Source organism: Morone saxatilis, unplaced genomic scaffold (genome assembly GCF_004916995.1).
Source record: "Morone saxatilis isolate NCDOM2014 unplaced genomic scaffold, NCSU_SB_2.0 Contig16, whole genome shotgun sequence".
NCBI classification, from domain to species: Eukaryota; Metazoa; Chordata; class Actinopteri; family Moronidae; genus Morone; species Morone saxatilis.
Window position 1 is genome coordinate 10,532,982 of NW_023339718.1, and position 16,732 is coordinate 10,549,713.

Consider the following 16,732-nt stretch of genomic DNA (forward strand, 5'->3'; position numbering starts at 1 on the left):
GAAAAACTGACACATACCACCAAGCAGGAACATTTACCTTCGTTCTCCTTCTTCACTGTTGATTTAAAGGAAACAGGTGCAGGAAAAAAAACCTAACCACTCCTGCTAATGTTAAAATTGAATAAATGCTCCATTAGATGCAAGATTAATTGTTTAACATTATGTGGAGCTCAATAAATAAATAAATAATACAATTAAGCAGCATTGGCGTCAATAGAAAAACAAACATGGTTACAGGACAAGACATTTGCAAGAGTGTGATAATGCATTCTAATGGACGAGCAATAGTTAGCAGCCAGCTGGACCATTTCTGATCAGGTCCATTAATAAGACTTGATAATGTCCCCATAGACATCCAAGACTTGTTACTCATGTGTGTGAGTGTGCATAAATGAATGACTAATTTTGATTGTTTGTATAATTTTGTCTCCACAGGCAACATAACCCTGCTCTTTTGCAAATGCTACAGTTACTTGCTTAATTATTGTCTTGATGAGTTTGTTGTTGCCCTGTTACATGTGTGTGTAGAGAGCAGAATAGAGACATAGAGATCCATGAGAGAGAGGAGGGGAAAGGATCCCCGCAAGAGGTGCGCTCCAGCCCGAGACGAAGAGTGAGAGCATGTTAACAATCACACAGCTTATTCAACAGTTCATAATATATTCATAAACACAGATAATATAACACATACATTTCAACAGCGTGGCGCCACGTGTAGGTGCTGAGCTTGGGAGGGGAACTAACTTAGGAAACATCGAGATATAAGCAGATATTTTGCTAATGGAAAAGCCCCCAAAAAATTTAGGAAATAGGTTAGACATTTTACTACTATCACACACAACCACGACCACTAAATTGACATTTAGCTACTTGGCGCCTACAGCAATCTTGTTAAGCCTAGAAGAAATGAGCCTGCCAGGACGCAAATTAGAAATCCATTAAGAAAGATAGATGATCTGGAAAGAATATCATGATTGGTCCGAATCACCCCATTTTTTCAGATTGGCGACCAGGGTTTCTCACACATTTTCATGTCACTCACCGTCAGACATATTGGCATAGCAACAAAACCCCTTCAACAACAAAGAACGTTTATTTTGTGTTAGTAAAAATGGGTCAATGTGGGATATTCGCCCTGGCTTTGTTAGTTTCTGCTTCCACGATGCATATTGTGAAGCATATACAGTGACTGAAGCGTTACTATAAATGTGTTATATGTTTAGTTTAAGCTCCCTATACATTGTAGTTATTCCTTTATACCAATTAGCTACTGCAAACACTCACAGACATAAATTCAAAGTATGATAGTTAATCTTAAAGATAACCTCCAATACTATACAATAATTTGTGTCTGATATTTTTTCAATTACCCTGCCAAAAATTATAATTATATATTTTTCTCCCTCATTAAAAAAAATCTCTATGAATATGCAAAATATTTTGCAGTTCAAATGTAAGACTGGACACAACATTAAGTGCATTCCCACCATTTGTGCACTGAATGTTTCATGTTTTTTTTAGGGTAGTTGACAGTTAAGAGCCAACCTAAAATGTTGCAGTTATATGGTATGCACTTTAACTTTCCAGCAGATGAATGTGGAAAACAGATTCTAGTGTCAAAATCTTGCAAGCTAAATATTGATGCACAGTGAACCTAAACATTCCAAGTGAAGTAAAAACAAGCAAAACATATTTTTTGAGTTGAAGGGCACCAAAGAGCAGAAATCTGCCCGACTGTCGACAGTGCCTGCCTGGAGTTAAGTTTGGTATAAACTGCTAAACATGTTTTAGCAGTGATGAACAAAACTACAGCCACAGATAAAACATCTTGGAAATTCACTGCAAACTTCCACTGCCCACAAAACATGAACAGCTTTTTTAAATAACTAAATAATAACGTTATAGTGAACATGTTTCTCAGCACTGATGCATCCCCTTTCAGTAGAAAAAAACAGTGACAAAACATTTATGAAATACCTTTAACAAAGGAGAGCATGGTGTGTAATAAGATGCATGTTTTATTAGTAATTTAATTTACTTTCCCAGATACTACATGTAAGGAAATGGTAGTGCAACATGCGGGGATGAGAGAATGAAAAACATATTACCTGTGAGTATTTTTGGACAATGCTATTTTTAGATAATTTAATTCTGGTGTTTCCTTCACTCTCTATACACGGATAACAATCTGGAGGTACAGTGCAACAAGGATTTTTTTGTATTTTAAAACACAATTAAATACAGTGTGATAATGGTTAGCTGACAGATGCTGCATAATACTTTAAAGGCTTTTTCCATAGTTAATAATCAAGCAAAATGGAGGAGAATGAAATACACAGAACATCAGTTTTTTTATAAACTAATACAGAGACTTAACAGGGCAGGACGAATGACAGAAAGAGACACTGGATGCTAAAGAGGAGATGAAAGCAGACAATAACCATACAATAACAGCAAAGTCTAGATTAACACTGTCTGGAGGTTTTTTTCTGTATGCCATTCACTACGGCAACAACACAGGCTGACACCAAACAGCCTTTCAGTCTGTGTGTGTGTGTGTGTGTGTGTGTGTGGTCTGTCACTTCAACCTTTACTTCTCTGCCTGTCCTGTCTGTGCAAACATGCGTAAAATACACTTCAGCATCCTCTCAGACACGAGCTAAAACATGACATTTTTGTATATGTTTTTTTTTTTCTGTACAGAACTCCTCATTCAGAGTCTCTCATTAACCTACATACCTCCTAATCTCTTCTGGTGGATCTCATTTCCCCTTAATTCCTTCTTGTCCCAATGGTTTCCTGATGGTGACCTTTCATTTCATATCCTGCTTCATGAATTAAAGGCATTAACTCACACACACACAAACAGGTGCACACACCGATAAATTAACACCCTGCCGACATATACGGCTGTGGTCACATTTTTATGTTAAAATCACCAGATCACCAAAAGATCAACTGCGGTAATCACCTTAATGAATAAAAACATACCAGGAATTCAGTGCCAGTGTGTAAACCCTGAACAGCTGTCTGACGACTGATTGACTGACTCAAAGTTCAAACAGCCACGTTGACCCGAGCAGAACAAACATTTGACACACTGGTTGTCATTTGTCTGTTTGTCTGTGGTCTTTTTCAGCCTGCGTATTCCCTTAATATCAACTAGGGGTACAGAACAAGGCTTCATGATGTTCAAGAGGTGTAAGGGCGCAGCGAAAGCACTCTGCACAGCTTGTCAAATTACCTTCCTAATGGCCAGCTTGTCAGGCTTCTTCGTCTCTGGGGAGAAAGAAAGGACAAGTGGGGGGGAGCGATCCATTCTCTTTCTTGTCACAGCAAAAATCACTCATTCTTCTCTTTATGTGGTACCTTTGCTTTCCTTTCTTTTAAGTCCTGCTTCTCAAGTACATCCTGCTCGTATTCAAATGGTAGTAATGACTTGGTAGTATGAGAGTAGGCTGTAGAGAGAGGCCAGCTGTATTGTGGGCCTGTCAATCGTTTGTCTGCACTCTTTCAGAGTTGCCTCACTGAGCTTTAATAGGTTTTCCCATTAAGTCTAGTTAACCATCATTCACCTGAGTCATTAGTAGGAGGTCAAAGACCTGGATTAATTGTTTCTCCTTAATTGCAAGATTACATCTTCAAATTCATTACTGTCTTTTCATATTTTACTCTACATACACTTTACACACACAGAGACACACACACACACACACACACACACGCTTTATTTCTGAATTTTCCCTTACATCCATCATATCCATTCCCTGCTCCAGCCGCCCAAGTTAAACACGCAGTATCAAGTGCATATATTCCAAAGTTTCATTCTTTTTAGTACAAAATTACCTTTCACTATAAAACCCACAGCAGCTCAACAGGGAAACACTGTGCAGAGAAGCACAAAGAGGAAATTTAATACTAACAGGGGCAGATCTATAGAAATATTCACAGGGTGGGAAGAGGGTGGCATGGAGACTTTAACATCTATCAGTATTTGCTTGGAAAAGCCCCCAAATTAGGATATTTTAACTCAAAAGCATTACATTATTTGGGTTAGCATTTAATAGAAATATCTGCAGGTGGCATTAGAAATCAATAAAGTGTTTTATTTCCAAACCAGACTTTTTTCCAAATACGTGTCTTTCATTGAACTTAATCCTGTCACTTAATGTGGACATAACATTTAATTTATTAATTTCCATTTTATAGTATTATTCTACATTCTTCTTAATTAATCTAAATTAATTAGTTAAATTTGACAGCATCTGACACCAAACGGGTGTGGCCTGACCTTTTTTAGGTGCAGCAGCTGCCATCACATGCACGCCCCACCCCTGCATACTAAAAAGACTTTGACTTTGGACCCACTTAATTTGACAATTTACATTAAACTTAGAAAGGGATCTTTAAATGATCAATATGAAGAGGAGGAATGATTACAGCAAGCACAAAATGTTGACTTATAATATGCGGATGTGATCTGGGCACCAACAGATATTTGAACAGGGGTTCTTGATGGCCTTTTAAAATGTGGCAATGTTATTGATCCTAACCCTTTGATGGTCATATTCATATTAAGTTACCCATGACTTAAAGATCAAAGCTAACCAAGCTGTAGTTGTGGCCTTCTCGACACTGCTCACTCAGTAACTGATTCTCCTCAAATGGAAAAATACTGTGGCACCATTTCATTAGGTTGGCTGTAGGTACAATGGTACAGCTTAAACTCAAACTGCTCACACTTATTGGTTTGACCAGGAGGTTTAATCTAAATTTAATTTTAATGTTGAGATACTTCCGCTTTACTGTTTTTACTTTATACTTTATACTTTTACTACACTGCATTTCAGAGGCAAATATTGTAGCCTTACTTTTAACTTTATTTCACAGCTTTTGTTGCTTTTCATATTCAGATTATTAATAGAAAATATAATAATATTATGTATTATTATTGATTAAGCTACCCAGCAGTGTATTTCCATCTTTACCAGCTGCAACATGATGCTTAGACATTAATGCATTAATAATAATAATAACACTATAAAAAAACATATATATTATTCTGAAATGCTTTACTTAAGTAAGAATTTGAATGCTCGACTTATACTTTTAATTCTACACTGTATTGTTACTTTTACTTAAAGGTCCAGTGGGTAGGATTTAGTAGCATCCAGTGGTGTAATTGCAGATTGCAACTCCCTCGCTTCAACCTCTGCTTCTAAGTCCAAAGGAGAAACTACTGTTCTATAAAGCAACACTATGTAACATTTGGTATGTACTGCGATTTGGCAACCCCCTTTTTCAGAGTGCAATACCATTGTCGTAAGGACAGCTGTACACATGCATTTGTTCCGATTACATTACTTATGAACGTCAATATCAAGCAAGTGCATTGAGACAAGACAGAGCAAGCAGACCAGCTCACCGTCTGTCTCCAGCCTTTTATTTCACAAAGCTCTCGCTAACGACTAAAAGCAGTCTCAGATTTATTCTGGTTTGTTTTTAGGCTTCTCTCCCCTTTTCTCTTCCTAGCTTCCCTTCATTGTCCTGATCGGTCTTTACATGTCTGCCATTATCTATGTCCGTAAAAGCTGCTGAGTTCGGTTACATTGCCCGCTTACCTGTCTCCAGTATGACGTTGGTCCAAAGCTCCCACTCTACCAGTGTAAACACTAACTCCCCAACGGTGCAATGAGCATCCAGCTAACAACAGCTACATTTCACATCAGATAGTTTATTGTCATCAGAACAGCTGGAAGACATCAGAGGGAAAGTATTTTCCCCATAAATTATGAGCCAGTTTCACCAAAATCTTAGTGCCGTAAAGGTTTACGCTCTTGTCCTGACCCAAAGACTAAAGTTATGTGTGTGATAATAAAAATGTGTTATTTCCTAATAAATAGAAATGTTGACACAATATTGTTTTAATGGTCTTCCGTATAAAAGTACAATGACACCAAAAACTTTTGTTAGTCAAGATAAAAACTGCCTTAAAAACTTTGATATGAGCACAAAATGGATCCTCTCTTCATTTCTTTTCAAACCACAGTAATCATCCCCGCAGTAGCCCTCCATTCATCCACCCAGATGAACCAAAACAAAGTAGAAAGGTACTTGATTGTTTCCTAAGTCCAAGTTCCTCATAATGTTCTATTCCTTTAATGATTCACATTCACAAGCCTCAGCAGGCACACACACATGTAAAGAGGTATGTTTTTGCCATGAAGAGAAACCATTTGCTCATTTTGATGGAGGCCTAAAAGAGAGGTTGAGCTGTCTAAGTGAAGAGGAACATCCAAACTCACAGGGGAATGAAAAAGCATATTTTTCCCCCTGTTGCCGCTCCGGACTGAGACAGAAGTGGAAGACTAACATCGAGGAAATAATATTGCAAATGGAAAGCTATTAGGGGAGTCGAGTACTTTCTCATGCTGCTTCTGGAATATGTCATTTATCATGTGCCACTGCATGACAAACTTTTAAAGACTCAAAATTTGTAATTTCCTCACAAGACTGTGTCACCCAGCCTTTCAATGAACCCCAGACATGTAACACATTTATGAGGAAATGATGAAAGTCTTGATCTTCACAAGAGATCCCTTAGATAAGAATTCCTGCTGTAATTGTTTGTTTAGTGTCAGCTGCACTGTATTTATCCCCTGTCCACTTCTGTCCTATTAATTTACTGGAACTAAAGCCTCTATTTATAGACGTAGTCAGATCCTTCACTTAAGCAAAATGTAAAAAGAAAAAAGACAGTAAGAGTCAATGATCATTTATTGTTATCAGTAAAATATACTAATATATTAAAATATAAAACAAGAAAACTAGTCACTATGCAAAATGCCCCCTTTAAGTGTGTTTTATTATATACAGTATATACATTTATATATGTACATATATTATATTAATATCATATATATGGTACAGATGTTCAAGGTGGGGTTATTTTTAACTACTTTACATATTGCTGGTACTAAAATATTGAAATTTATTCATAATCATATGTTATGAGCTCATGTAAATGTAAAATATGCAATGCATATAGCAACAGTTGGTAAAGTTGCCAAATAAACGTAGAAATACAAATCGAATATTTCCCTCTGACTATGTGGAGTTGAAGTAAAACGTGTAAATATTCCCAGAATTACATTTATACAGTACTTGACTAAATGCACACTGTATACTATGATTTATACTATAATGTAACATATTACTTTATCTTTAACATACCATCATACAGCTGTTTTTTTTTTTTTGTTCTTCTTCTTTTCTTCTTAGTTTCTTCTCTTCCCTACATTTCAACCTGACTGTAAACCTGTTGAATATGAAATAGAAACAACAAAATAAACACATTTGGGAGATTTTAGTACATAGCTACTCAACATATAGCCCGCAGTACGCCTAATTACCAGATAAATACATTCAGTTACACTGTATATAATGAGGTTTGACTGCAGCATCACTTCTGTACCCACTGAGACAGCACCTCATTTCATTTACTCTATCACCCAATATTTATTCCACTTGTATCTCCCCATGGGTTGCTTCTCTCCCCCACCCTCCATCGTAACCAGCCTCATTAGCACATAACAGGCTATCGAAATGCATAGCAGGGTCCTGATTTAGACGTTCAACCTGATTAGCCCTTAATGATCTGAGACAAGCTACCTGAATGGAAGTGCACACAGTGGCATAAGGCAATAACATACACGCATGTGCCCTCCTGCATAAACACACAAATGTAAGCACACATACATACTAACATACATTCCCCATGGTACCTTTATTAGGCTGTGTTTTGCTCATTTTCACAATGAAGACATCAAAGTATGAAAGGCTGCCATCTAATTATACTGTATTATGGCAGACCAGACACAAATTAATTTGTGTTGTGCAAATTGTTGAGATGTTTCATATTAAAGAGAGATTTTTAGCTCTACAAAGCAACAAGACCAGAGAATACTGCAAGGCTACTTTTAATTATCATTATGTGTGCTTAAACAGCGCACATTCCATTTAATAAAACTATTACAAACCAAATGAAACACAGTGCAGCGGTCTAGTTTGTCTGGTTATTCACGTAATCTTGAGGAGTACAATACTCATTTGACAAGGAGAAATGGAAAGGTAAAATTAGCAGCGAGCTCTTACTTCAAGCATGTTTTATTAGTCAAAGAGAGCGAAAGAAAATTATAAAACCTTCAGGATCAATTTTTTCAATATACAGTAAATACAGACAAACATCAAATGTGTGGTATATGTAATCATCAAAGACAAAAACACAGATGAGGCTCTATAATGAACAGAAATAATCGAAGCTCAAGGTCTCTCCTTTATCTTCCTTTCCTCTCATTCTCCTCTGGGGGAGTTTATTAAAGACCCACGCTGCCCTTGGATATTCAATCATTTTTCAGTCAGAAGTAATTGATGTACTGAATGAATGCAAAGGCTGGCAATTCATTACAACAATCAGAATATGAACTATTTCTTTACCCCGATTCCCTTCTCTCATCCCACATGCTTCACTCTTCTCTTCGCAGAGTTTTAAACGTTACATACAATTAAGGATAGATTGCATTTTTCCATCTTTAATCTGTTTACTTTGTCGGGAGTGACGCAGAATAGATGAATGAAATCCTCTAATAAAAATGACAGAATGTCACATTCACATATAGCAGATGGATGCATTGCAACACATTGCTTGCTGATCATCAGACATCCAGTTCACACATTCTGCTCTCCAAATCTGAAGCAGAGGGGCAGGTTGATCACCAATCCTGAAAAACACCTTAGTTTCATCACATGACGTTGTATGTTTAAGGCAATGCTGATAAGCAATGTTATATTTGCCTCAGTTTCATTGGCAATTTTTCATCTCTGCTTAAGGGTAATATATTTCTCCACTGTCTGTAATTTTCTCATTATCACCCACATCCCCTCAACCAGTCCTCTGTGTTTATTTTCTCCTGTCTTTCGCCCTCTGCTCCAGCTCCTGGAGTACTTTCTCACTGACGGGCTCTGCCTTGGTCACCACAGCTTTTCTGCCCTCTGGTTGGACCAGGATAGTCATAACGCAGCACATGTCCACCAGCTCTTCCTGACATCTCCTCATCCCAGTGTCCAGCTCACCCCTGCGGGCCGGGTCACGCTTCAGAGCCCCCTTCTCCGCCACCGAGAAGCCCAGCAGGCCTGTAAGAACCTCATCGGACAGCTCCACGTCCAGGTAATCAGTTCCATCGGATATTGTAGCGCAGACGCGCCAAAGGCCGCTGTTGCTGCTCAGCTTCCCCAAAAGAGTCACAATGAAAGCTTTGACATGGATCTCTGTGGTGTGGGGGTGTGGTTTGGACATCATCTCATCCAGCAAGCACAAATATGTAAAAGGTAGAGAGGTCAGAGTGAGAGCAGGGACTGAGCTGTCACTCTGTGGATCTTTTTTAGCAGATAGTCTATCAAATTCTGCAGCGCTTGAGGTGTAGATTTGCCCCTGAGGTGTTACACTTCTTGATGAGTCGCTGCCAAGTCTACGACATGAGCCTAAAGTTTCTGCTTTGTTGGTAGAGCTCTCTCTGTCTCTACATCCGTGTTGAACAGAGAGCTGATTTGGCCCTCCAATCCTCTCAGTTTGCAGTGTGTTCATTTCTACCTCTGCGAGAAAGCAGTCCATGTCTTCATCCATGAAATTACTCTCATCATTAGTAAGAAATTCTAATTCATGTGATGGCTCTAAAGCAGCCGGGGAAAAGAAGGGTGCGGAGGTTGCTGCAGATAACTGCCCCGTAGCTCCTTTAGTACAGCCTTGATAGTCTCTTTTCTGCGTGGGGGATCTGGAGTTGCTAGAACCGAGCCGTGACCCAGAGCCGTTCGAAGTTTGGGGTTTCGTTGCTCGATTAGGATTTCCTGTTATCGTGCTGTTGTCCTGTGGCGTGCTTCTGTGACTGCTGTCAGTAACATTTGTACTTTCTTGAAAAATCACACTGTCACACAACTCATCCAGAGGAAGATCGTCATCAGGAAAGTCATCGTCTGCCATGTTGTGATCTGGGATCTCTGGCTGAATCAAGTGATCAGAAGGTACGGGGTCAAAGAGGTCAGAATCCTCTTGTTCGTTACCGTGGTGTCGATCTTGGGCTGAACCACCTCTGTTGCTCTGGGTAAAATCACTTCTGTGAGAATGGACAGAGGCTTCACGTCTGCAAGAGAATAATGTTGGACTGAGTTAATATAGCTTCAAACCATTGTTGATGAAAAGTCAAAATTCAAACACAGACCAGTTTCACAGTCCAGGCCAGATTATTTTTTCCATGGTAGGAGTCAGAAACAAAGGGGATCTAGAGAATTATATGTCAGATATCACTTGAAAGTGCTATGTCTTACCTTTGAAGTTGGTAAATTTACAATAACTAACACCAGATAGCTGGTTTGAATTTTATATCAAATTAATGATTCGCCTTTAAAATCAAAACAATCAAATTATGTAGCAATTTATTCTCATTTGTTTAGCTGCAAATGAACACCCAAATGAACACAATAAGTTTGTCAATAGACTGTAGAATGAAAGTGCTAAATGCCTCCTAAAGTAGCTGAAAGACAAATGCTGACATTTTTTCCAAAAACATTAAGCTGAAATTCAAAATGTCAAAGTATATTTGCCTGACGGTGAAAACTGAGGAGCTCCAGCATCAAAATGCCAAGACATCATATTGTTAACCACCCACCTGGATGAGGCTGTAGACACAAGGCTCCTGACAAAGGAGCTTCTCGAGGATTGAGTGGAGGTCTCGCTGAGAGTCCCATAGCCACTGTCTCGAACAGGCCCAACCTGAACCCTTCCCACCTCTTCCTGGGCTTCCAGACTGGCCAACAACTCTGCGTCACCTAGTTCTAGATCCTCCATTTCCTGGTTGCCTAAGCAGAGAAGCATAAAGAGGCATGTCAGTCAAATAAAGAATAATATAAAGAAGAAAACAACAATTTAAGGCCTCAATTTACATTCTTAAACAGGCCTTAATCTTTATGAAATCTAAATTTCTACTTAAATATACACCAAACTTTGTAGTAGTATTACAGTAGACATGTCATACTATCAGTGACCTTTGCAGCACATGATCTACTATTAAAGATACTAAAATGATCATGAATATACCTTGTTGTACTGGTTGGGCCTCCTCGCCCTCCTGCTGCTGCTGTTGCTGCTCCTCAGGAACTCCCAGCGTCCTACACAGGACCCTGCCCTGTGAGAGTAGAACAGGAAATCACCACTGGATCTGTATAAATTATTATTATTATTATCATATACACTGCTGTATATGAACAGCTGGAATTATGTCTTTATTGTTGTTTCATAAGCAGGAAAAAAACACACACACACACACACAAAACATAAAACATGTATTAGTTACATTTTAAAACAGAAACCAGCAGTTTACCTGGTTATTCCGGTCAACCAGGTCCTCGACCTCACCACCCAGGACTTTGATGTTGGACGGCCCCAGCAGAAGCACCCCAAGTCTGCAAACCATCTGCCCGTGCAACTGCAGCTTCACACCAGGCCTGAGAGTTAACGGAGAAAATCAATCATGTTAATATTCCAGAAACTGGCTGTTTTGATTCCATGATATCTCTGCCCAAACATAACACGTAACATAACAACAGTCTAAGACACCACAGTTAAGTGTTTTACAGATCAGTTCCCAACCTGAGAGCTGTGCTGAGTGCAGGGATAGACTGATACTCCATGGCCTCCAAGCTCTGGACTCCATCTGTCACCTGTACAACAGAGACAGTGTATTTGCCTGAACAGGGATTGAATTATTACAGATTTACTTTCGCAAAATATTACAATGGAATTCAATTTCCAACATTATTGCTGCCTCAACCTTGTTTCACTAAACTCTTTTAAGACATTTTTAAATTAGAATATATTAAAAATACAGAATATAAAATACATAAAAACTGACACGGAAACAGTGACTTGTTCACAACTCCCAAAACTTTGCTGCTGCTTTAAACCTGGACCGAAAAGTAAGAAATAACTGTTTTGCATATATGCCAGCTGGCCTGGACTTATCTGAACATATCTGCTTTCTTACCCAGTGATTCCAGTGCATTTTTAACTGCCATGGGTCTTTGCATCACATGACTTGCTCAAAAGGGAAAAACAGTAAAAAAGAAAAAGGAAAAAAAAAAGAAAAGCCATTGCATCGTTTCTAAGCAACACCAGCACTATTCTTGAGAAACCATAGAGCAGTGACAAGTGAAATACTTAAGGTGAAAATTATAGTCTGTGCCTTATATCCCAGCAATTTACTCTTTCATATGCTCTCAATGATTTCTACCTGTCCACTCAGATTCAGTTAGGAAGAGAAGCAGAAGTCTTCTCTGTTCTACCCAACCAAACACACAAAGAAAAAGCCTGGTCGTAGATCAGGGTTAGACACTTGACTGAGTCTAATTGTACACACTGGTAAATAGTGTGACACTGTATTTATAATGTAAAATAAACTGTAGTCAAGTCCAGCCCATGTATAATGCTGTAACATAATTTTAACAAACTTTTTTTTATTAACAATAATAAAAATACAGCTCCATCCTTGATATGAAGAGTTTTCTACTAGATGTAGATCTCTAAAGGAAACCTTGCATTACCCTTTAGTCTAGCTGTGAAGTGCTACATGCTATTTTACTGCTATTTGTTGGGAGAGAATAAGTGGTAGGAAAAAAATGTCTGCAATTTCTAAGACACACTCACAATGCTTTGAGTAGGTGTGCAGATGCAAAAGCCAGTAGTTCAATAAACACACACAAACACACTAATTAAAGTTAATCATAATTTGTTTACTTGAGACGTACAACGTTGACATTCAAGGAAGATTTATATGCATCTACTGTATTTGATAAATGCCTCTGACCTGCAATAGTAGCATCCGGGTTGGTCTGGTTTCCCAGGGCCTCTGGGTGGCCTGCGTGACTGCAGACTCTTCGTCATTTGGACAGTCTGTACCCCTCAACGCCTGCAGCTGAGTATACGCAGGCTGACTGATGTCCAGTAATGAGTCAATCTGAAACAGAATGGGGGCTTTGGATATGATGCCTTTTCCTTGTATATTGCTTTATTAAACATCTAATGAAATAATACTTTAGTTATATTACAGTAAGAATTTCTTGAACTTCTAGATACATTTGTGAGCTGAACATGCATCTTGTGGCTCCCATTATTGTATATTTTGAACAAACTAACATTGAATTGCTGTCTCAGGGTCCATCTAAAGGAAGACTGAAATCCAGCCGTGCTTCGTTGTACTCCAATTGTCTTTCCTTGAATTTGCACAACAACCCATATTTTTGCTACAACAGCTTACTGTGTGATTTTTACTATTCTGTGTATCATCGGTCTATTGGATTATAGTCTGTAACGTGTAAAAGAACACATCAATTATAATAAAGTGAATAGGAGATATCTAAAGTGCTACGTTGATAAGCAAAAATTGCCTTTAAATAAATATTTACAAGATCTAGCGCCACAAACTACAATAAGAACAATATAAACTGATGCCTACAATAAACAAAAGCAATAGAAACATTATGATTATTTCTTTGCTTGAATATTTTTGTACTGCTACATGATTTTTCTCATGTGTTCTGCTGTAGGTGTACATACTGTCCTCAGCATACTGTTTGCTGTTTATATATGTAAGTAAGGTTTTGAGGGTGCCTTTTAGTATTAAGCCAGACTTCTAGGCCAACTCTGGCTAATTTATCATTTGCTACTGATCAATCGGCTATTCTCCCAAACATAAAATCTAATGATAAACACGAGATCAAATATATAACATGAAATATATAATCAACAAAGCTGTACCTGGACACAGAAGGTGCCGCTGAGTTCAGTCTTCTGGGCCTGACTGAGCCCCTCAGGGAGAACAGGGTAATCCAGGTCCCTCAGGTCTGTCAACAGCCACTGGTCCAGCGCCTACAATTTCACATCAATCAGGGAGGCATATCTTACTGTAACACCTATTTTATGACACCCTGTATTATTACACCTCTGTGACATGACATTAGTTACATTCACTTCCATGACATAAGTGGCCCTTACAATACACAATACTAAACAATATTATAGTGAGCGTATAAGAGCACACTACCCACACTTAGCTCTGGGTCTCATCCAATTTTGCCAATACAAAAGTTTTAATTCTTCAAACAAATTACTCAACAAATAGCTATAGACGTCACAGGCATAGTGACTCAGTAGTGTCCCCGCAGATTTTTGGTCTCCATCTTTAACATCCTTATCCTCATCGCTCAAAAAGTGCCCTTCAGCTTCGAGATCTAGTGACCATGTGAGCCACTTGTCTTGTTCCTGCAACCATCAGGATATCATATGTACCTTGAGAAATGAAACATTATCCTGCAAAGATAGACTTTGGCCATGGAGGGACACAGCTGCTCGGCAACAATATTTAGGTACACTGTGGCGTAAAAAATTATGCGTAAATGCAGGAAAACATACCCCCACATGACGCCACTACCAGCTGGTACAGCTGACACTTGGTAGAATGGATTCATGCTGTTTACGCAAAAAAAATTGCCTTGATATCTGCATGTTGGAACAGAAACCAGGATTTGTCAGACCAGGAGGTGTTCTTTCACTCCTCAATCATCCACTTTTGCCGATCACTGCCCACAACAGTATGATCCACTTGTTCTCAGCTGATGGTAGTACACAGTAGTCTTCAGGCTCCAGTGAGTTGTACTTTCTGTGCGCTGCATATTTGTAGTTCGACAATATTTGTTTAGTAGGCCCCACAGTGTGTATTGCATCTTTTGAGGTTACTTAGCATGCCAACTTAAATAAAACAGCTACGTAAATACTCTGAGTCCTTATGTCTCTTTTTGCATACAAGGAGGCTAGAATTTCCTTCCATATGAGAAAGGAAAAAAACCATGTGTTGTGTTAAGGAGATTCTTCAGTTCAATCTGGTTTACTCCTTCTATAGCGGTTCACCCTAAAGACCGGATCACTCCTGAGAGGCAAAGTGTCATACACCACACTGCATATACCACAACACCAAATGCAGCAGCTGTGCATGGTGGCAACTAACGATTTATTCTCATTATGGACCAATCTGTTGATTTTTTTTCTCTGATTAATCATTTAGTCTACGAAACGTCAAAGAAAAATCGGTAAATATCTTATTTTGTTCAACTAACAGTCCAAAAATAAACATATATTTATCTAAAGATCTTTTAAAACAGAGAAATGCAGGAAAATCTCACATTTTAAAATCCGAAAACAACAAACATTTGATGTTTTTGCTTGATTTAAGGGCTTAAAAGAGTTATATAAACACTATATAGGTTGAAACAGCAAGAAGATTGGACAAGCGAGTGAATGAACCCTAAAAGAGTATGTAAAAGAGAACAGCTGTCTGTAAACACCTCCTTACTGAGGTTGTGTGATACTAACTGAGCTATTTCCATGACAGTTGAGCGAAGTCTAGACTGTGATCATTTTGCATTCACCTGTGTAATTACAGTCCTACATCCTGCGTACCTGTTGGTTGATCTGCTGCTGTGACAGACGACCCGTTCCTCCTGCCTCTTCCTGCAGCCACTCCACGCAGGCCTCCAACCAGGCAAAGGGAACCTGGACGTGCCAGGAGGACTGCAGCCAGGCTTGGGTAGCACGCACCACGGCCTGGATATCAGGGGGCATCCTCCTCCTTTGTTTTGTATTTGACTTTGGCCACTTTTTGCTATTTTTTTTCCACTGTTACCTGCTTTTACATGTAATTGATTACTGAGTTTGAGTTATTCATATTTAAATGCATTTATGGCTAATTCATCTACTCTGGATTACTCATTAGCAATAATACATTTAGTAAATTCAGGTTTCATTTGCGGACTAAATTGTTCCAATTTTCAATTATAATGCACCAATATTAAAAAATATAAACGGCAAAACAAGTGTCAAATGTCAGTGCTGTTGGTGTAGTATATACATTTAATTTAATTCATGGCACAACACCTTGCAGTCCCTGAGGGCTTAAGTGGTCATCTTCTCTGTATGTCCGGAAGCACTTGACACCAAATCTTGTGGTGATTTATCGACAGGAGAGATTAGACTATTATGATAGAAGAACACATGATAATTGCTTTCTGATGTTGTTCTGTGATCATATCAGGATGGATAAGCCCTGTGGTTCTGCAAATGGTCACGTCTGGGCACTATGGAGCAGATAGAAAGAGAGATTGAGTGAGGAAATCCAGGCATGGATGCGACAGTATTATAAAAACGGGACATAAAAATGGTCATGTTTAAGTAAGTGTTGTTATAAAGGTTACCTGAGAGGCAGTGTCAGCAGTCTCATCCACGAAGTGTTGTGGAAAGCAGCCAAGGCGCCAAAGTTGGCTCTACCAAACTTACTTAGCAATGTTAACGCTACTGTTACCTCAGATTTGTGCCCCTAAAACAGGACCAGATAATCTACTTTATACAATGGCAGTTGTTAAACATAACAATTACAACTCCTTAGTCCTTACAAAGACACAAATTAACATTTCCGCTGCAGGTGACAACTTAAAAACAACAACTTGAGCAACCAGTAAAGTGGAATGTGTACCCGGAAACTGGCCTTATCGTTTCGCTTTGGAAACGCCTCTGCTCGTGTGATTGACGTCTGTTCCAGCCAATCGGCGCTCTCGCCTGTTTGATTGGCTTTCC

At 38.8% G+C, this 16,732-nt stretch overlaps 1 protein-coding gene across 1 annotated transcript; it reads right to left on the bottom strand.

Moving 5' to 3' along the window:
• Nucleotides 1–8,148: 8,148 nt before the first annotated feature.
• On the bottom strand, nucleotides 8,149–16,496 carry rmi1 (RMI1, RecQ mediated genome instability 1, homolog (S. cerevisiae)). Its single transcript, XM_035659171.1, has 10 exons — nucleotides 16,354–16,496; nucleotides 16,037–16,236; nucleotides 15,563–15,785; nucleotides 13,865–13,975; nucleotides 12,915–13,064; nucleotides 11,702–11,772; nucleotides 11,433–11,556; nucleotides 11,150–11,237; nucleotides 10,722–10,911; nucleotides 8,149–10,196 (listed from the first exon to the last, which is right to left on the bottom strand). Exons 3-10 carry the CDS (start codon nucleotides 15,722–15,724, stop codon nucleotides 8,960–8,962), a joined length of 2,133 nt encoding a protein of 710 aa, XP_035515064.1. The 5' UTR covers nucleotides 15,725–15,785; nucleotides 16,037–16,236; nucleotides 16,354–16,496; the 3' UTR covers nucleotides 8,149–8,959.
• Between the last annotated feature and the right edge of the window lie 236 nt (nucleotides 16,497–16,732).